This window comes from Pongo pygmaeus, chromosome 12 (assembly GCF_028885625.2).
Source record: "Pongo pygmaeus isolate AG05252 chromosome 12, NHGRI_mPonPyg2-v2.0_pri, whole genome shotgun sequence".
In the NCBI taxonomy this organism is placed as follows: domain Eukaryota; kingdom Metazoa; phylum Chordata; class Mammalia; order Primates; family Hominidae; genus Pongo; species Pongo pygmaeus.
The window spans coordinates 46,898,905-46,920,093 of record NC_072385.2 but is presented as its reverse complement, the minus strand read 5'-3'; the positions used below and the strand labels follow the sequence as shown (position 1 = coordinate 46,920,093).

Here is a 21,189-nt window from a genome sequence, read left to right as displayed (position 1 = left end):
TAAATCCATAAAGAGATTCCACTTGGTACCCATCAGACTGGCAAAAATTCTAAGTGTGAGAGTATCAAGTGATGGTAAAGACACGGTGCAAACGGAATCCCACCCACTGCTGAAAGAAAATGGGTTTGGAGAATAGTTTATGAAGAACAAATGGTGGAGTGTGGGGAAAAGAAAGAGAGATCAGATTGTTACTGTGTCTGTGTAGAAATAAGTAGACATAGGAGACTCCATTTTGTTTTGTACTAAGAAAAATTCTTCTGCCTTGAGATGCTGTTAATCCATAATCTTACCCCCAACCCCGTGCTCTCTGAAACATGTGCTGTGTCAACTCAGGGTTAAATGCATTAAGGGCTGTGCAAGATGTGCTTTGTTAAACAGATGCTAAGAGTCATCACCACTCCCTAATCTCAAGTACCCAGAGACACAAACACTGCGGAAGGCCGCAGGGACCTCTGCCTAGGAAAGCCAGGTATTGTCCAAGGTTTCTCCCCATATGATAGTCCGAAATATGGCCTCGTGGGAAGGGAAAGACCTGACCGTCCCCCAGCCCGACACCCGTGAAGGGTCTGTGCTGAGGAGGATTAGTATAAGAGGAAGGAACGCCTCTTTGCAGTTGAGACAAGAGGAAGGCATCTGTCTCCTGCCCGTCCCTGGGCAATGGAATGTCTCGGTATAAAACCCGATTGTATGTTCCATCTACTGAGATAGGGAAAAACCGCCTTGGGGCTGGAGGTAGGACATGAGGGCAGCAATACTGCTCTGTAAGGCATTGAGATGTTTATGTGTATGCATATCTAAAGCACAGCACTTAATTCTTTACCTTGTCTATGATGCACAGACTTTTGTTCACGTGTTTATCTGCTGACCTTCTCTCCACTATTATCCTATGACCCTGACACATCCCCCTCTCCGAGAAACACCCAAGAATGATCAATAAATACTAAGGGAACTCAGAGGCTGGCAGGATCCTCCATATGCTGAACGCTGGTCCCCTGGGACCCCTTATTTCTTTCTCTATACTTTGTCTCTGTGTGTTTTTCTTTTCCAAGTCTCTCATTCCACCTAACGAGAAACACCCACAGGTGTGGAGGGGCAACCCATCCCTTCAGTGGAGCACTTGCCAAGCCGGACATCAAGAATTTTCATCACGCCATGTAATTACAACAGTGTGGTGTTGGTGCAGGGTCAGTCAAAGTGATCAATGACACAGGATAAAAAGCCCCAGGATAGGCCCCCTTTTCTATGGAAACTTAATTTATGTTATTTGTCAAGTAGAAGATGCAACTATCCTCTGCCTCAGCCAGACTAACCCTAACAAAACCTGTGCAAAGGTACATCAGGAAACACACAAGAATGCTCACTGCAGCGCTCTTTCTGAGAGAGTGCAAAAGAAAAATCTAGAACAACCTAAACATTCATCAAGAGTTTGGTTGATAAGTACATTATGGTAAATTCATACAATAAAGGTAGTGTTCTAGTTCTTAAACTGGTAATGAGTAAATGAGGGTTCACTGTACTATTATCCATTATCCCCTAACGACCTTTTCTTTATAAATAGTCTTTTCTATTGACTCATTAATTACTTTTTGCAAATCAAGGAGAGCCCAGAAACGGAGACAAAATAAGATGTTAGAAGCCAGGTGCATATAATCCCAGCAACTTGGGAGGCTGAGGTAAGAGGATTGCTGGAAGACAGGAATTCAAGGCTGAAGTGAGCTGTGATCTCACCACTGTACTCCAACCTGGGCAACAGAGTGAGATCCTGTCTTTTAAAAAAAAATTTTTAAAAAGATAAAGACGTTAGAACATCAAAGTGTTCCCTTGTGTGTTTCCCCTTTCTTTAGGTTGTTCTTAGATGAACTCCCCTCAGCCTGGAGGCAGTAAGGCCTGTGATCTTGGGTGTGGTCAGCTGAGTAATGGCCTGCAAAGATATCCAGGTCCTAATTCCTAAAACCCGTGAATGTTACCTTATAAGGCAAAAGGGACTTAGCAGGTAGAATTAAATTAAGGATTTTGAGATGGGGAGATTATCCTGGATTATTCAAGTGGGCCCTATTTGATTTGTGATTAAATGTGATTAAATGTAATCACAAGTGTCCTAAGAGGAAGATGTAACGGCAGAACAGAAGACAGTGTGATCACAGAAGCAGAGACTAGAGTAATGCAGCCACGAGGAATGCCAGCAGCCACCAGAAGCTGGAAGAAGCAAGGAATGGAGTGTCCCCTGGAACTTCCACAAGGAACCAGCCTTGCCAACATCTTGATTTTAGCCCCAAAAGAGTCATTTCAGACTTCTGACTTCCAGAACTGCAAGAGAATAAACCTCTGTTGTTTTAAACCACTAAATTCATGGTTACCTGTTACAGCAGCAATCATAGACTAATACAGTGGGAAAGGATGCTTGACTTCATCCACCTCTTCGTCTCAGATTGTTTTCCACTTAGCACACCCTGTCCTCTGCCTTCTCTTTCCAACATTGGATGCTACAGTGTCCCCCCGGTAGGAAGACAAAGCAGTGGTTTAATTCCTTCATATGTAAGATGTACCACTTCCCCTGCTGAAAGGGCTTATCCCTACAATTTCCAACCAAAGCCCACACGTCATTCACACACACCCACAAAATATCTACCCAATGGAAACAGCACTGGGCAGGCAGAGGGACACTTGAATTCAAGTCCCAATTTCCCAGTGACTAGCTATGTGACCTCATAAACTTCTCAAAGATGGAATCAGAACTTATTCATCTTTATATCCCTGGTGGCTGGCATGCATCAAATGGTCAAAAAACTGAGCAGTACATCAATGAATAAATCGACCAAGCTATGAATCAATCAATCAGTCTTGAGCAAGGATAGAAGTCCAATCACTGAAAAAGGAAATATTTTTAATACCTCTTCTCTCTCTCTTCCTTAACCAGTATAAGGAAAAAGATTAAAATCATAAGCATGGTGGCTCACGCCTGTAATCCCAGCATTTTGGGGTGCCAAGGCGGGCAGATCACCTGAGGTCAGGAGTTCAAGACCAGCCTGACCAAAATGGTGAAACCCCATTTCTACTAAAAATACAAAATTAGCCAGGCATGGTGGTGCATGCCTGTAATCCCAGCTACTCAGGAGGCTGAGGGAGGAGAATTGCCTGAACCCGGGAGGTGGAGGTTGCAGTGAGCCAAGATCATGCCATTGCACTCAAGCCTGGGCAACAAGAGCAAAACTCCGTCTCAAAAAAAAAAAAAATCATAAAGTTTTAGGGTTGGACAGTTTTAAGGTTGGAAGCCAGGAGCTCCCTGCCTCACAAGGCAGCCCAGTGCTGTCCAGTGCCAACTACTGGAAACCTTTTCCTTCCAACTAGCCAAAAATTTATCTTCTAGCCACCCACTGGTTCTAGTCCAATTCTCTAACCATATAAAACAAGCTTACTTTCTTTTCCACATTAAAACATTGTCAGAACGTGGACACCTGGCCTTAAGTCTTGGCCTAGCCAATGAGGCTAGTGATTTTGACAGATCACCTATCTCTGTGGGTCCCCATCTTCCTTGCCTGTCGAACAAGGGCACAACATTACTAAGACTCCTTCTCGCTCTAAGATGCAGTGTGAAAAACACCACCTTCTTGGCATTCAATCCTTCACTGTTTTAACCTATTCATTGGATTTTTAATGTCAACACTTTATTTTTTACTTCCAGAAGTGCTTCTTTTCCACATGGGCCTATTTCCCTCCCCCAGGATATGCTGTTTTCTTATATTTTCAATTCTTTGCTTTATTTCTTTTTTCATTTTAAAAAAGACTTATTCTAAGGTCTCTAACTGGTAGCTCTATTATAGAAATAATATATATTATTAATATATGTATGTGCAAAGTCTGCTGGATGGGACAAGCTTGCCACCTTCTAAGAATAGTGAGGAGGCTGGAGCTGAGTGAGAGAGGGGAGGCCACTGCAAGGTAAGGTCAGAGCGTGGCCAGGAACCAGACCTTGTTGAGTGTTGTTGACAATGGTAAGGAGTTTGAGTTTTACTCTTAGTGAGATGGAGCAGTTTTTAAATAGCAGGGGAAAGATGGCCTATCTTACTTTTTTTTTTTTTTGGAGACGGGGCCTCGCTGTTGCCCAGACTGGAGTGCAGTGTCACGACCTAGGCTCACTACAAGCTCTGCCTTCCGGGTTCATGCCATTCTCCTGCCTCAGCCTCCTGAGTAGCTGGGACTACAGGCGCCCGCCTCCACAGCAGGCTAATTTTTTGTATTTTTAGTGCAGATGGGGAGACCGTGTTAGCCAGGATGGTCTCGATCTCCTGATCTCATGATCCGCCCGCCTCGGCCTCCCAAAGTGCTGGGATTACAGGCGTGAGCCACCGTGCCCGGCCCTATCTTACATTTTAATGAGATCACTGGAGGGACAGGAATAGAAGCAGAGAAAACAGTCAGGAGGGTTTTCAATGGTCCAGGAGAGCAACAGTATTTGGTTGGAGCAGGGTGGCAGTGGTGGAGGTGGGAGTCATGGGTAGACAGGCGAGTATTTTGAAGGCAGAGCTAGGGAGAACTTGCTGAGAGCCTGGATTCCACAACACACAGCCTGAAGTGTGCACAGATCGTGCTGGATCCTGCAACTCCCTCAGGAGGGGCACGTGTGGACTCGTGGTTCTCAACCTTATGTGCTCATGAGAAAAAGTCCTTGCATGTTCTTGGAAATCCAACATGAATCTCCAGCATCAGCTGGCCAGGCTCACTAGCCTCTTTCTCAAGGTGGGTTGTATTCCCTCTCCTCTGAGCAGCGTGACCCACTCAGCCCAATATTCTGTCTGACAGGCATAGGTTTGGCAGTCTATGCCCCAGTTGTGACAAGACTAAATTTTACACTGATCACAATTAGGCAGCCCACCTGTGAAAGTAAGACAGGAGGCCAAGCCCAGTGGCTCATGCCTGTAATCCCAGCACTTTGGGAGGCCAAGGTGAGGAATCAAGAGGTCAGTAGATCGAGACCATTCTGGCCAACATGGTGAAACCCCATCTCTACTAAAATACAAAAAATTAGCTGGGTGTGGTGGCGGGCGCCTGTAGTCCCAGCTACTCAGGAGACTGAGACAGGGGAATTGCTTGAACCCGGGAGGTGGAGATTGCAGTGAGCCAAGATGGTGCCATTGCACGCCAGCCTGGCAACAGAGTAAGACTCCGTCTTAAACAAGAAAAAAAAGAAAAAAGAAAAAAGAAAGTGAGACAGGAGGGCTCCCTTGACCCCTCTGTGGGACTTGTGACAGGGATGTGGCTTGCTTACTCGGCCTGCAGTGCTCAAACCCCTTGCAGGAAGGGAAGCATGCAGGTGAGCAGGTGCCAGGGCTGGGGTGAGCATTTTTGGGCTCTGGTCCCATGGCAGCGTCTAGGGGTGGCTACAATTAATGCTGTTTTAGCAGCTGCTGTCCACAGATGGCTGTTAACCAGCTCAGTGGAGAGTCAAGGTGACAGTCTTTTACACCCTGCCCTCTTGGTACCCGGGTTCCAAGAAGAATCCGGCATCCTGGAAGAATCAGGTCACACAGACTTGAAGGATGGTGAATGCGGAGATTTTATTGAGTGATGGAGGTGGCTCCCAGCGAGATGGGGAGCTGGAAAGGGGATACAGACAGTGGGAAGATAATCTTCCCCTGGAGTGCGGCCATCCCTGGCTGAACTCCTCTCAACATTCAGATGCTTCTCTTCTCTCCTCTGCCACGCCACTCTGCTTCTCTGCCAGTAGAGTCTGGGGTTTTTATGGATACAGGATGCAGGGTGTGGCAGGCCAGAGTGGTTTTGGAAAAAGCAACATTTGGGCAGGAAAACAGGGATAACTGTTCTCATTTAGGGCCACAGTTTCCAGGCTTGAGGGTGGGGCCTTTGCCAGGGAACTGCCCTCTTCTACCCAGTACTTACCTGCCCCCTGTCCATATCAAAAGGTTCTTGGTTGGGCACTGGGTTGACAGAGTCCAGGTATGCTATTTAGAACTCATCATAAAAACTTGGGGTCAGAACCTCTAAGAACCAGAAAGCATGAATGACAGTCTAGCACAAATGGTGGCCTGTGATTAAATCCCAGGTCCCAGGTCCACAGCCAATAATGAGAATCTCAGGCAAGTCCATCTCTTTTCAATTCACAGGGGACATGATGGCACCCTGTCTCCTGAGTCAGCCCTTCTCAGGCTTTATGGGGATCTTGTTAAAATGCAGATTCACTAGGCCTGGGACTGCATTCCTAACTACTCCAGTAATGCCAGTGCTGCTGGTGCACAGATCACACTCTGAGGATTGAGGTCCTGACTCATTCACCATCCAACACGCACTTGCTGGGCACCTACTGCATATGAGAAACTGTGAGGGAGATGAAGCAGATGTGGTCTGTAAGGGGATATCAATGCAGAGACCACCACAGCACCAGGAACAAAGTGACAATGCCACTCTGGGGCCCCAGAGGACAGAAATCTTTCTTGGTTAGGGGACCTAAGGGAGGCTTCGTGGAGAAAGGTAGAAACACATATGGAGAGTGTAGTGAAAGCCAGAGGGCACCTTCCAAGGCTTTAGCTATGGAATGGCATCAGTTCTTTGTAATTGCTAATTTCTCCTCAGACTTAAGACCTCCTTTCTTGACTCACAAACAGAATAAACGGACTAAAAGGGAAGTGAGAGAGGTATTTCCAGTGTAGAGATTGAAGGAGTATGTCAGGATTCTCCCAGTTGCACAATACCATATTATGCCAAGGACATTTCTAGGTTTGCAAAGCTGGTTAGGAGTCATTCATTCAACATATATCATGATCATCAGGGCTGTTCTTTAGTGAGGAGTGTAATTCCCCACCCACTTGAATTCAGGTTTGGCCAATGACATGTGAGCAGAAATGGCGTGCTATCATCTCCAGGTGCAGGTACTTATGAGCCAGTATGTGACTCTCTCTTTTTCTCTCCCTACCACAGTGAATCCTGGTGTGTGTGTGTGTGTTTTTTTTGAGACAGGGTCTCACTCTGTCGCTCAGGCTCAGTGCAGTGGCGTGATCTCGGCTCACTGCAACCTCCAGCTGCCAGGCTCAAGTGATCCTCCCACCTCATCCTCCAAGTAGCTGGGACCACAGGTGCACACCACCATGCCCAGCTAATTTTTGTATTTTTTTGTAGAGATGGGGTTTTGCCATGTTGCCCAGACTGGTCTCAAACTCCTGGGCTCAAGTGATCTGTCCACCTCTGCCTCCCAAAGTGCTGGGATTACACAGTGAGCCACCGTGCCCAGCCAGAATCCTGATGTCTTATAATGATAAGACAAAGGAAATCCAGTCAGCCTGGGACTCTGAGTGAATGCGATGAGCACAGTACCTCTGCCAACCCACAGTGAACAGGCAGCAGAAAGCAAGAAATAAACCTTTGTTTTCTTGAGCCACTAGGATTTGGGAGTTGTTCCTGCAGCATACCCCAGTCCATCCTAACAACAAATATTTAATTGGTTATAAGCGTCATTTAAAGTTTTCATTCTAGGATATGGGACAGCTCATGGCATCAAAAAAGCAGCTGCAGGAACTGGGGCCCGAACAACCAGAACCAAGACTTTCTTGTGCCAGCCTCTTTCTCTCACCCAAGTCTCATCTCCATTTATTTTTGCTTTGCTGTATTCTTCACTTTTGCTTATGGACTTTCTCCATGTATGCCAGGGGCTTTAGATGCCTCAGCCCTAACTTCATATTTTTCCAACTCTGGGCCCCATAGTCAAGGCTATTCTCCCTCAGCTCCAAATCAAAAAACGCTGGGGAAGGATCTCAGTTTGGGTCACCTGCCCACCTCTGGACCAATGTCCGTGCCCAGGAAAATGCATATCTAGGTCTGGGTCACATGCTGACTTCTGTGGCTGAGTGGAGGGAGGCAGGATGGAGCATGTTGCCAGAAGGGAATGGAAAACTAGTTTTGCAGCCCAAAGTACTATCCAGAGTCTCCTACAAAGAGGGGGAAAGGATATACACACATAAGCATGCAGGAGAATGCCTAAGGCAGACTTTAACTGAGCTGTGATCAGTGAAAGGAAAAAAAAAAGGTTGGGGGGCGGAGAATGTAGAATAGCTATGCATGGCAGTCCTAAGAGGAAAGAGAAGCAGGGCAAGACAGCCTCTAGGCTGGACAGCTCCCTACAGTGGCAACAGGAGGCACCTTTGTCCTAGAACTGCCAGGTGACTGACAAGGCCACGGGGAGAGGGAGAGATGGGATGTCAGGAGGAGATGTTAACTCAAATAACAGATGCTCTCTGTTTACTAATCTAGTAAATCTGACAATGGGGCAGACCTTTTCTGATCAGGAATGAGCTAAGTGTGGAAGAGCAAATACTGAAACAACACATGTGCCCCATTGCCATCTTCCCTGAATAAAGCACTCTTGGGACTCCTTCCCCACTGAGCCTAACTCAGCTTCTTGCTCCTCAAGACAGTGGCCTAGGCAGCCTCACGTTAATCATAAGAGATGAACCTCACTTGCCATCCTGGTCTGGGTACCCACGCATGCTTGAAGACCTATACCAAATCACCTTTCAAGATTCCTTCTGAAATCCCTACTGTGTGCCAAATAGTTGGTCCTTGATCTATATTTCCTTTCTCCCTGTATTCCTAGGGAAGCCCCAGTGTGACTTAAAAAACCCAAAGTGAAAATAATGTGCTTCTGTATAAAGACAGATGAGATCTGAAAATTCAGAATAAATACTCTGAATATAATGATCCAACTTCCAGTTCCTCAAGAATCCCAATTCCCTTCCCAAGGCCCAGAATCGAGAGGAAAACATCCATAGTGCCCAAGTGCACCCCTCCCTTACTTCTTGTTGGGGGTTGGAAAAACTCCCCCAGACTAAGAATTCTGGTAACCAGCTGGGCATGTGTGTGGCTCATCCCTGGCAGTGAAATTCCAAAGGTGCCACGTGCTATGGCTGCTGCACTGCCATGTCTCTCCTTTCCCTAGCCTCCCTAACTTTCCTGGAAACACACACACACACACACACACACACACACGTTCACTCACATGCACTCATACTTACACAAAACAGCAGCCTCACTAAGTGGCCAAAGAGGACCTGACTCCCCGCTTCCCTCATTCTCCCCAGGGCTCCTCCTCCCCCGACATAATACACCCTCCAAAAAAGATAGCTTCAGAAGGGGCTTCAGAAGGAAAAAAAAGCGGGCTTCAGAAGGAAGCGGGGAGACTGACCCAGTAATAACTAGGTGAGACCCTCACTTGTCAGCTAACCTCAAATAAGACACAGTGGGAAGAAGTGCATGAAAGCTACTTCTCAGCAGGCAGACAGGATTAGCAAACAAAGAAACAGGGCAGCTCAACGGCGGAGAAATCCAAGCTGGTATTTTTCACTTCCTTGAGGATACTCCTCCTGTTTATAAATAAACGTGATGCATACAGGCCAGCTGGGGAAGGAAGGGACCTAGAGGAACACTGACTCTTGGAGCTCTTAGGACCTGCAAGGTGACTGTGGCCAAAAACCTGTCTCTTAGACAGGGAGCTGGCCCAGGTGGGTGGGAGTTGCCCTTAGGACTGTGACAGTGAGTCAGACCAGCACTGGGACTAGAACCCATGTCTGCTGCCTGCTAGCCTAACATCTTTCCCTTCACAATTCAACCGAAACATCTACCCAGCTCCCACAGCGTACTACAGCACGGTGCCAGGAAACCAATCCTCAACCAACTGGAACCCTCCATTAACTGAATCAGTTTCCTGCATGCCACATTTTAAAAGCAGGCGCCAAAGAAAGGCTAGCTTATATTTAAGGATTTATGATCTTTTCTTTTTTTTCCATTTGTTTTGCAACAGTTGGGGAATATCTTGAGGACAATCCACATTCCTCCCAGCCCCATCCATTTTCACATCCCTGACCCAGGACAGACTTCATGCTCCAAATCCCAGTCCTGGAACTTAGCCAGATCTTCAGCCATCAAACTAAGACTCTGTCTTGATCATCACACTGTATTTTCTAAAAACTAGTATTTTTTAAAATGTGCAATGTGGAAATAAAATGTTTTCTGCACAGGCATTAGTTATTCAGAAAATTCTGTGGACTTAGAACTCTCTTTTCCCCATGTAGTGAGCTGGGGTTTTAGTCTACTAATCCCATAAGGGGTGAGAAGCTCTTGATCCGTTCAGCCAACATTCTGGGCCTTGGCCAAGACAATGAGGCAATACCTGCTCCTTAGAATAATGCTTCAAAATGACATATTCTTCCAAGAAGTCACAGAACAACATTGGTATCCCCCCTCCAAAAGGGTGCACAAAAACATGCTCTCCCCAGTTTGAAATTCATTCATGCCTAGGCCTTGAGTTGTGTGTAAAGAAAATGAAAGGAGGCAAGCAGAGAAGTCCTAAATAAGCCCCTGTGTCCCATGAAGGTATCAACCAGGTTCTGAGTGCTATTGCACTGAGTATCTCTTCCTTAATTCTTTACAGGCTGAACCAAGGAAGTTAAGAGAAAGAGAGCTGGCAAGAAATAAGCATCTCAAACTGGTCCTCACTCTAAGAGCCTTGCCCGTGGGCACAAGCCTGTCTTGATGCCTGCTGACCTCCGTCCCCAGGGGACAGCACTAGCCAGCCACTCTGCTTGTCCCCAGGGCCTGGGATTTCCTTCAACACAACCAACCTTTACTCAGTGCATTCAGGTGCCAGGTACTTTGTGAAAGACCCATGGCAGGGGAAAAGGGGTTGTAAAGAGAAACAAGCCACAATTGCTTTCTTCAAAATGCTCACGGCCAGTCGCAGCAGAGACAACCACGAGCACTGGCTGGCTGTCCCTGGAGGCCATCAGCTTGTCGTGATACCTCTGGTCGGATGGTCGGGACCACACAAAGACAGGAAGACACTCCCTCTCTATCCTCAGAACACAGTGATAGGTCTTCCTTACATGTTCTTTGATGTGACAGAGGCTTACAAAACCATGAAAAGATTGCTTACACAAAACGTGACTCGTGGATAAAACCATAGGATGTTCCCATACCAGAGGTCTAGGGAGTTTGAAAGAGATCAATTTTTCTCAGTGGGGAGTGAAGGTGGAAAAAGCACTGGACTGGACTAAAAATCCAGAGCCTGTTTTCTTTACCAGCTCATCTTGTGTCCCTGAGCAAGGCATATTTCCTCTGCAGTTTTACAGATGAGGGGGAGGACTAGATCAGTTGTTTTTATTAGCAGTAAAACACACAGATTTTTCTGAATTGTATTTTATCTAGAACCCCAATATATAAGACAAACAAAAAAGGAACTGCTTGGGTTGAATCAGGGATGAGGAGCCCAGAGCCCATCTGCTCAGGCTGGGTGGCCCTCAGGGAACCCAGCTGGAAAACCACAGGAGTAAATTAAGTCTGAGAGCCCCTCTCATAGGGTTCCCGGGGAGGACAGAAGGAGGGACTCATCATTGATTTAGTGCTTTCCGTGGTGCTTGGCAATTTATATATCAAGTGTCATGGAAGTCTTTGCAACAGCAACATGAGGTTAACTAGCTGTGGACTAGCATCTGCTCTGATCTGAGTTGTGAACTGGGATCTTCTGGCAAGAGGCAAAACTGGGATTTGAACCATGGGTGTTCTGACTCCAAACACAGTATTCCTCCCCTTGATAAGAAGTTCCTCAAGGTATGTGGAGTGTAGAATATTGAGCTGAATCAATAATATCCTTGAATTACAAATATATGTACATATATGCACACAGGAAAATTTCTTGAAGAATATGCCCTCCATCATTATTATTAGTTATCTCTGTGTGGTGGAAATGTGGATGATTTTCAGTTTATCTTTTCTAATTTTCCTGTAATTAACAAATATTGTCTTCATGGAACAGGTATTGCTTATTAAAAATGATGTTCATAACTCATAATCAATATGCTTATGCTGGGTTTCTACAGGGAATTAGGGACTGGGGGATAAGTGGTATCCCTGACCTTTGGGACTTGATAGTGGAAGTAACAATCCCAAATCCCATCAACTCTCCTTGGGCCACAGAATGCTGTTCATTTAAATTCTCTGAAGTCTCGGTTCTAGGGAGTGTGGTTGTTTTAGAAAGCAACAGCACATCCCTGAGACACCTCCCAAATATATGCCTCTCCTCTCCACCCCCATCAGTTGCCCATTGTAAAAAAGGGGGAGGGGCCGGGCGCGGTAGCTCACGCCTGTAATCCCAGAACTTTGGGAGGCCGAAGCGGGCGGATCACTAGGTCAGGAGTTCAAGACTAGGCTGGCCAACATGGTGAAACCCCGTTTCTACTAAAAATACAAAAATTAGCTGGGCGTGGTGGCGGGCGCTTGTAATCCCAGCTACTCGGGAGGCTGGGGCAGGAGAATCGCTTGAACCCAGGCGGAGGCGTCAGTGAGCCGAGACTGTGCCACTGCACTCTCCAGCCTGGGCGACAGAGCAAGACTCAGTCTCAGAAAAAAAAAAAAAAAAAGGACAGGGGTGAGGGAGGTGCTAATAAAACTAATGATAGTCACATGACCCAGGACCAGATGCCCTCACTCCCAACCCAGCAGGACCTACAGAGAGCCCACCAGCCAGGCCAGCTCAACTCTCCAGCCCCACCCTGTGAGGGCTTCCCAGAAGCCAGTGGCAATATCGATCCCAGAGAGGAAACACCACCCTGAAGGCAAGACAGTGTTGGTCAGGCATGAGGCAGGGCAAGGCGTGTCAGCCACTTCCCTGTATTATTCATGTCGGCTCTGCCGGCAGAAATCTTCTAAATATTTAACATGCCACCTCAAGGTGCAGCGCAAACCCCCCGCAGTCAGGAACAGCTGTGGAGAGGCCTTCACGGAATGACTTGGGGGCTGAGAGGCACAGACACTGGCTTTGGGAGGAAAGCCCTGAATGGTGGCGGGAGACAATGCTGAGATCCACTTCGGAAGGGAAAATCAGTAAAGAAGGGAAGGGAGATGGGTGGTGTTTCGAAACGTGGGGAGTGATGGTGCAGAATCACTGGGGTCCAGAGCCCCGCGTTCTCAAACAAAGAAAAAGCCCGAGGTGCCTGCCACCCTCCTCCCCGCCTTAGACTCCCCACACCCATTTCAGCCCCTGCTAGCTACAGCAGGTGGCAAATCCGTTCTGACTCAGGCCAGGATGGTTAGGGAAGAACAGGGACTTGGAACAGCCACGTCTATCTCCAAAGGAGAATAAATCCACCGGGGAAGCTCTTCAAACGCCTACGGGTCCTGGGGCTTGAAAGAGAAAATCGGCCCCTACGCCCACCCCCAATGACTTCACACAGACCTCACCCCAGATGACTCTGCGCTCTCCGGCAAGGCCTGGGAGGTGTCATCGCCACCATGCGGGTGGCTGTCACTTGAAAATTTCCCGTGCACTCCTGGAGGTACCTGCCCCTGTCTCTCAATCCCCTGCAAAAGGAGTCGGAGCCGGGGGCTCCAGGCGTTTACTCCAAGATTCACATGCGTCTTCCCATGTCCCACCTGCCTTTGCCGCTGTCGATGTAGACACCTAAAAAGGAGGATTTTTCCAACCCCACTGGGAGCCCCGCCTCTGCCTCTCCACCCGTTCCGCGCTGACCCTCCAGGCAGCGCCCCTGGTTCGTCTGCGCTGTCCTTTCCACCTGACAAAAGCTGGAGCGGCGGGGCGCGGCGCCGGGCGACCGCACATTTCTCCCAAAGGAGAGAGACGCGTGTCCGCGGCGCGCCCATTCGGGGCCTCTGCAAATCGACCGAGCTGGGGAACAAAGCGGCCGGCGCGCGGCGAGACGCAGCCCCCGCGGAACCCCCGAGCGCCCCAGCTCTCGCCGTCCCGGCCCAGCCCCCCGCAAGCGGCCGCCGGCGCCGGCTGCCTCCTGGGCAGCAGCCGCGTCCTGCGCCGCCCGTCCGCCCGCAGGCGTCCTCGGCGGCTACTGTACCTGCTAAATTTAGCTGCGCCGGGTATTAATAGCCCGAGCCACTGGGGCCGGGCGCTGTAGGGGCGCGCGCAGCCCGGGGCCGGGGGCGGGGAGGGAGGGGACGGAGGGGCGCGGGGGAGAAGGCCACTTACACCACCAGCCTGGAGATGATCCATGACACCATGGCGGGCAGGCGGGCGGGGGAGGCCCGGGCGGCGCGGCTCGGCTCGGCTAGGCTGCGGGCGGCGCGGGCTGCTGCGGCGTTCCCGGTACGTCCGTCAGCTCACGGCAGCCGCCGCCAGACTGAGCGCGCCCGCCGCCCTGCCCGGCGTTCGCGTGTTGGCGCAGCCGCGGCACGTTCTGGCGGCGGCGGCGGCCCCAGCCCCCCGGGGCTCGGCGGGCCCGCAGCGATTGGGCGGTGAGCCGGTCAGGGCACCCGCAGGCCCGCCCCGCCCCGCTCGCCCCGGCCCCCGGCTGAAGGCGGGCGCGTCCTGCGCGCTCCCCGGGGCACCGGCCCCGCAAAAGGAACCCTGCGGCGGCCCCGTTTGCAGGGCAGGGACCCGGGTGCCGCCCCACCCTCAGCGTTCCAGCGGAGAAACTAAAGTCCGAACCTGGACCTCGGGAATCTGTCTGCACCTGTCTAGGTGGGATGCTGTCATCCCTCATTCAGCTAGTGCGTTAGCCTCATAAAGGGTTTACCTGGATCCAGACCTAACCTCTTCAGCCTGTCCCTTGCTCAGCACTTTCTGCATAAGAAACAAACCTGGGCGCTTGCCTCCCTACTTAAAATTCTACAGAGTCCCTATATGATCGTGGTACCTGCCTAGAACCGTGTTGCCAAGACCATTCCCCCAAATAGTCCTCTAGCTCTTTTCCCTCCAGGCATCTTGGACTCAAATATTTGCTGTTTCTTCTTCCCTGTCCGTACACGCCACGCCTCATCGTCCTGCCTTGGTTTGATTCAGCTCCTTCTTCTAGGCTGGGCTGAAGGGCTACTTCTTCCTAGGGAAGGCCTTTCCTTGGGGGCTGCTCCGGGCCCTAGGAGGAGACTAGAAGCTGCGACTGCATAGCACCAGTGCCGCGCTGAGCCACGTTGAAGTCTTAGGCAAAAGGGAACTTGTGCACCCTATATAAATGTTTTTACGTATTTTTTAAAATACCGTATTAAATATTATGGTTTTTTTTTTTGGTTTTTTTTTATGAGACGGAGTCTCACTCTGGGGTGCAGTGGCGCGATCTCCGCTCACTGCAAGCTCCGCCTCCCGGGTTCAAGCGATTCTTCTGCCTCAGCCTCATGAGTAGCTGGGATTACAGGAGTGTGCCACCACGCCCAGCTAATTTTTGTATTTTTAGTAGAGACGGGGTTTCACTATGTTGGCCAGGCTGGTCTCAAACTCCTGACCTCGTAATCCGCCCGCCTTGGCTTCCCAAAGTGCTGGGATTACAGGAGTGAGCCACCTATTATGTATTTTAATTGCTGAATTTTATGGCACCTCTTAAATGTTTCACCCTCACTGAGCGCCTCACTCTGCTCACCCTAGTCCCGGCCGCAGATAGTACATTATTCTGTTACACTGGAAACGCTTTGTCCTCTACTCCTCGGCTCTGCTGCTGCTTTTCCCACCCTCCAATAGCTTAGGTTCTGCGTGGTGCTCTCAGCGCCCTGTCCTTTGCTGATGATGGTGTCATGTATAATTCAGTGTCAGATGTGAGAAGCGCAGGAGACAGCTTAGTACCCTCAGATGTAGCAGAATCTGTGCGTGCGTGTGCCTGATATAGGCAGAAGAAAGACTTCACGGACAACAAAGGGACTGCAGATGAGACATGCTCTCATATCTCAGGTCTCCAAAGAACCCATAAAATAGCTGTAATGTAGCAGATTTTTCATGCTGCCTTGACCCAGTTTTGAGGCTCAGGCTGGAGGCTGGTCAGTTCCCCTTCTCCAGCAGTCTATTAACCCCATACCCCCAACCACTTCCATTAGCAGGCTCTCACACGTGGGACACTATACACCTGCCCAGGGTTAGGCACCAAACAACTAGTTACAGCCCCTGTACTTCAGAACCCGCTGAAATTATCCAAATTAGCCTATCCTATATCTGCTTGCCTTATTTCACTCTTTCCTTCCCTCAGAAACCATGATAAAGATGTTTGTCCACAATTCCCCTCTCTCCCTCTCTCTGTGACAGACCCTGGCCCTGAGTGGCCCTGCATTGTGTGCTGTGATCTCTCCAGGAAACTGTGGATATAAAAAGCTCTAAAACTCTTTCTAGCTTCTCTCTCTTGATCTGTGTCTGGCCCCACCATATCTCACTCAAGGTAAGGTTATATGGGTAAAACAATTCTCCACAGGGAAAAGTTTTCCATACTTACTAGGCAAAGAGAACACCAAAGCTAGATCAGGACAGCACCCAGCACAGAGGACCTTTCTGAGACCTCCCTTCCCCTCCATCCATACCCCTCACCTATACTCCCTGGGTCAGAAAGGCTGTTACCCATCTTGCAGGGGGAGCAGCGGAGGGATGGACTACTGTGGTTCAAAGAGACCCTGTTGGTGGGAAAATAAAGGAGAAGGTGACCACATGCTTGTTCCCTACTCCCTATAAGTGGAATTCTCAGATTTGACTGTTGCACAGGACTGAGCATTTTAATTACCAAAATGAAACTATTCATGGGGTTAAAATATCTTGAGGTCTTTTTGTTAGCTGAAGAGGACCAGAAAACTAGGGAGACCAACCCATATTTCTCACAAGGGATGAGAAAGAACTTGTCCACAGAGCAGACTTGGATGAGTAGAGGAGGGAAAAGAAGAAAGAAAGAAAGTTGCTTTTTTACTGCATTCTGTCTCTTTCAGTGTAACTGTTACACTTATTGTATCTCTCTATCCTGGACCTCCTTTTGTTTGTCCTTGGCCCTGGAAAACATGAGGCCAGGGAATGGACTCCACCTTCTAGACAATGGAACTCTTATAGCTCTATCAGTTGCTTGACTTCAAGTTCTTTTTCATAAGAACTGCTTTGATAATAGATGTCTCTCATCTCTTTTTACCCTGTACCCTTCCCCTTTCTTCTGGGAAGAGCTCTCTGTTTTTCACTGGGGAATGAGTCTCCCCATACTCCAACCTTAGAAACTGTGATTTTCTTATATGTCCTCACTACCTTGATTGGCTTATGGGTGATCACCAAACAGAAACTGGGCCAACAATCTCCCTTGGGATTTTTAAAGTTGAAAATAGAAAAAAGAGAATTCCACTTTCATCTATGAAGCATTGGCTGCCGTGGGAATTGTCCTCCCACTGCAAACAACTAGAAAAACAGGATCCAAAAAAAGAAGCAAATGTTTTTGTTTACTTGTTTGTTTGAGATGGAGTCTCACTCTGTCGCCCAGGCTGGAGTGCAGTGGTGTGATCTCGGCTCACTGCAGGCTCCGCCTCCTAGGTTCACGCCATTCTCCTGCCTCAGCCTCCCCAGTAGCTAGGACTACAGGTAGCCACCAGTATGTCCAGCTAATTTTTTGTATTTTTAGTAGAGATGAGACGGGGTTTCACCGTGTTAGTCAGGATGGTCTCGATCTCCTGACCTCGTGATCCACCCTCCTCGGACTCCCAAAGTGCTGGGATTATAGGCGTGAGCCACTGCGCCCGGCAAGAAGCAGTTGTTTTTAAGCATTGAACAACAGACAGCACAGGACTGTGATAACTAAGAGAAGAGAAACAAATGAAGTGAGTCTTACGTCCGAGCTTACTGTCTCAAAGCAGTTTCTAGGCATCACTGTAGGGATGGGGAACCCAAACAGAGGCCAGAAATTTCACAGAACACAGGAGACAGAGAAGCCAAAGTGGCTAGAATTTGTGAAGCAGAATATAAGAGTGGAGGGAGATGATTAGAGAGAGAGCTGCAGAGATCTGCAGAGCAGTCACTTCAGGTCATTAGCTGAATACTGTCCCTAAGCATGCATGGGTGAAATTCTATGAGGCCATGGGAAGAACTACCAGAAAGCAGTATGCCAAACAATTCCTGGAGCTCACACAGGGCTGGAAGTAATTTGTCTTCATACCAGCCAAAACAGAGACCTTTTATACACAAAGCATTGGCCAGAGTCCACAGAAGGGTATCATCTTATTGCAGGGGGAGGCTAAATTAGCCCTAAAATAAACACTTATCTGGTCCTGCCTTAACAAAACTTAAAAGCAATCTTCAAAAGGATCAAACTGATCTCAAGTAACTTAACTGTGCTCAGAGAAAAAAAAGTCCAAAATTAGTTACAAAACAAACAAACAACAACAAAACCCAATACCCAATAAGATAAAATGTCCAACATGCAAACAAAAATTATCAGGCATGCAAAGAACATGACTTGTAAGCAGGTTGAAAAATCAACCAATAGAAACAGACCATGAAATGACAGAAATAATGCAATAAGCAAATAAATACCTTAAATTATATAATATTTGAACAGACATTTCACCAAAGAAAAAATACAAATGGAAAAACAAAAAGTACATGAAAAAAATGTTCAACATCATTAATCATTAATTAGGGAAATACAAATTGAAATCACAAGAAGATATTACTGCACACATTTAAGAATGGCTACAATGAAAAAGACTGATCATTTCATGTTCTGGCAAGGATATGGAGCAACTGGAACTCTCATATGCTGCTGGTGGGAACGTAAAATGATACTACTTTGAAAAATGGTTTTCTATATTTCAAAAAAAGTGGAAATTACTTTTGCCTCACACCCTTCCCCTTTCTTCTGGGAAGAACTCTCTACTTTTTTTGGTGAATGATTCTCCCATGCTCCAACCTTAGAAACCCTAGAAACTGGTCTGACGGTTTCTTTTTTTTTTTTTTTTTTTTTTTTTTTGAGATGGAGTCTTGCTCTGTTCCCCAGGCTGGAATGCAGTGGCACGATCTCGGCTCACCACAACCTCTGCCTCCCAGGTTCAAGCGACCCTCCTGCCTCAGCCTCCTGAGTAGCTGGGATTACAGGCATGTACCACCACACCCAGCTAATTAATATATTTTAGTAGAGATGGGGCTTCACCATGTTGGCCAGGCTGGTCTCGAACTCCTAACCTCAGGTGATCCACCCACCTCAGCCTCCCAAAGTGCTGAGATTACAGGTGTGAGCCACCATGCCCAGCCCAGTTTCTTTTATAATTACATATATACTTACATATGACTTAGAAATTCGATTCTTTAGATATTCACCCAAGAAAAATGAAAACATGTCCACACAGACTTGTCCATAGCAGCTTTATTCATAATGGCCCCAAACTGGAAATAACCCAGATTTTCATCAACTAGTACAAATTGTGGTATACCCATACAATGGAATATTTACTACTCAGCACTAAAAAAGAAATTAACTACATATGCTTGCAACAACATGGATGAATCTCAAAAGCATTATGCTAAGTATAAGAAGCCAGATACAAAAGACTCATACTATATAATTTCATTTTTATGAAATTCTAGAAAAGACAAAACCATAGTAACCAAAAGGGCATAGTGGTTCCCAGATGTCAGGGGTGGGGTAAGGAGACTAATTGTAAAAGGGCAAGAGGAAACCGTTTTGGGTGATGGAAAAATTCTATATCCTAATTGTGATGGTAATTACCAACCATAAACAGATTCATCAAACTTTACATTTAGAATTGGCAGGTTTTGTTGTATGTAAATTATACATCAGTAAAGCTAAGTAATAAAAAATAGAAAACATATTTTTCTATGATGTCTTATGAGAAGCTCTGTAGTTGTGGATAACCATGTTTTTATTGGCCTTTTTCTTATTTATTATTTAAAAATGTTTATATATTGAGAAATAAGCCTTTTGACTGTCATCCACATTGAAATCTTTTTCCCAAGTTATCGTTTTCCCTTCAGACATTATTTATGACATTTTTTCTTTTCAAAATGTTCAAAATTTTATGTAATCATTTTTATGTATATTTTATGGCTTGTGAGCTTTGTATTGGCTTATATATACTATTTGCCTCTCCTATACTAAAATTACTTATTTTTAAAATTTTTCTTAATTTTTAAAAATTTAAAATTAAAAATATTTCGTGCATCTGCCTTTACATTTTAAATTTTAATTTTATACTTTTTATTTTACAGTCCACCTGGAATTCATTTTAGTGTATGAATTAGTTACTTGTCTTGATACAATTTATTGAACAAGCCACCATTTTCCCCTTCAAGTTGAAAGGCCATCTCTGTCATATACTCTGTTCCTTATTATATCAGAGTCTAGTTTTTCTAGACTCTGTTCAGTTCTGCACATCCACTCATGAATGGATGTGGTTTTAATTACTGCAGTGTTTTATAACATATTTTACTATTTAGTAAGGATAGTCCCTTCACTTCCTTTTACAAATTTTCTGGTTATTCTTGCCATTTATACTTTCATTAGACTTTAGAGTTATGTTATCTCATTTTTTGATAATTCTGATTGTTATTTTTAATTGAGATGAGGTTAAATTTTTAGATAATAATTAATCATGATAGTATTTGTCTTCCTAGCCAAGAGCAAGGTATTTGTTTTCATTTATACAAATTATCTTCTGTGTTCTTAATAGCATTTAATTTTTGCTTCAAGTAGATCTTTCACATTTCTTTACATTGCCATTTGAACCAATGTGTTGTATTCCATTGTGTAAATATACTATAATTAATTTAAACAATTCCATATCATTGGCCATATAGTAATAGATCATTCCCAATTTTTACTGATTAAAAACCTAGGGCCAGGCATGGTAGCTTGCACCTGTAATCCCAGCTACTTGGGAGACTGAGGCAGGAGGACTGCTTGAGCCCAGGAGTTTCAGTCCAGCCTATGCAACAAAGCAAGACTCCCTCTCTAAAAATTAAAAAATAATTTAAAAATAATTTAGAAATGAACACACTTGTAGCTATATATTTTAATATGTTCATAATGATTTAGTTAGGATAAATTCCTGGAAATTGAATCTTTAGGGGTATGAACTTTTGGGTGGCTTTTGATGCATAATGCTAAATTACATTCCCAAAATGTTTCAGAAATGTTTGTTCTAATTTTTGTAAATTGTAAGTGTTACATGTGGTATAGTAAGGTCTCATCATACAATCAATAACTTACTTGAATTAAACTTTAGGGATCAGGGAAGAAAGAGAAAGAGGAAAATGGCCTGTATTACAGGGGTTCTGCCTGTCGTTTCACTTCATGACTTCATGAGAAGGTGCCCTGAGCTGATGATACTGGAGAGGTGGCTCTGCTGTTTCCTCCATAGACCTCGGTTCCTCTGAGAGCCCCACACTCTGTGTGTGTGATTCTAGAGTTCACACATCCATATTGTTTG

General features: G+C 46.4%; 1 protein-coding gene across 2 annotated transcripts in view; it reads right to left on the bottom strand.

Annotated features, from left to right (window-relative positions):
• REEP1 (receptor accessory protein 1) overlaps positions 1–14,227 on the bottom strand; it is a 125,226-nt gene extending 110,999 nt beyond the window's left edge. The window contains exon 1 of one of the 2 annotated variants that reach the window (XM_054472678.2): positions 13,997–14,227. In XM_054472678.2, coding sequence (XP_054328653.1) covers positions 13,997–14,028 — 32 coding nt within the window. In that variant the 5' untranslated portion in view covers positions 14,029–14,227. The remainder of the gene's footprint in view (positions 1–13,996) is intronic. The other variant, XM_054472671.2, reaches the window with a different exon arrangement.
• Positions 14,228–21,189: the final 6,962 nt, after the last annotated feature.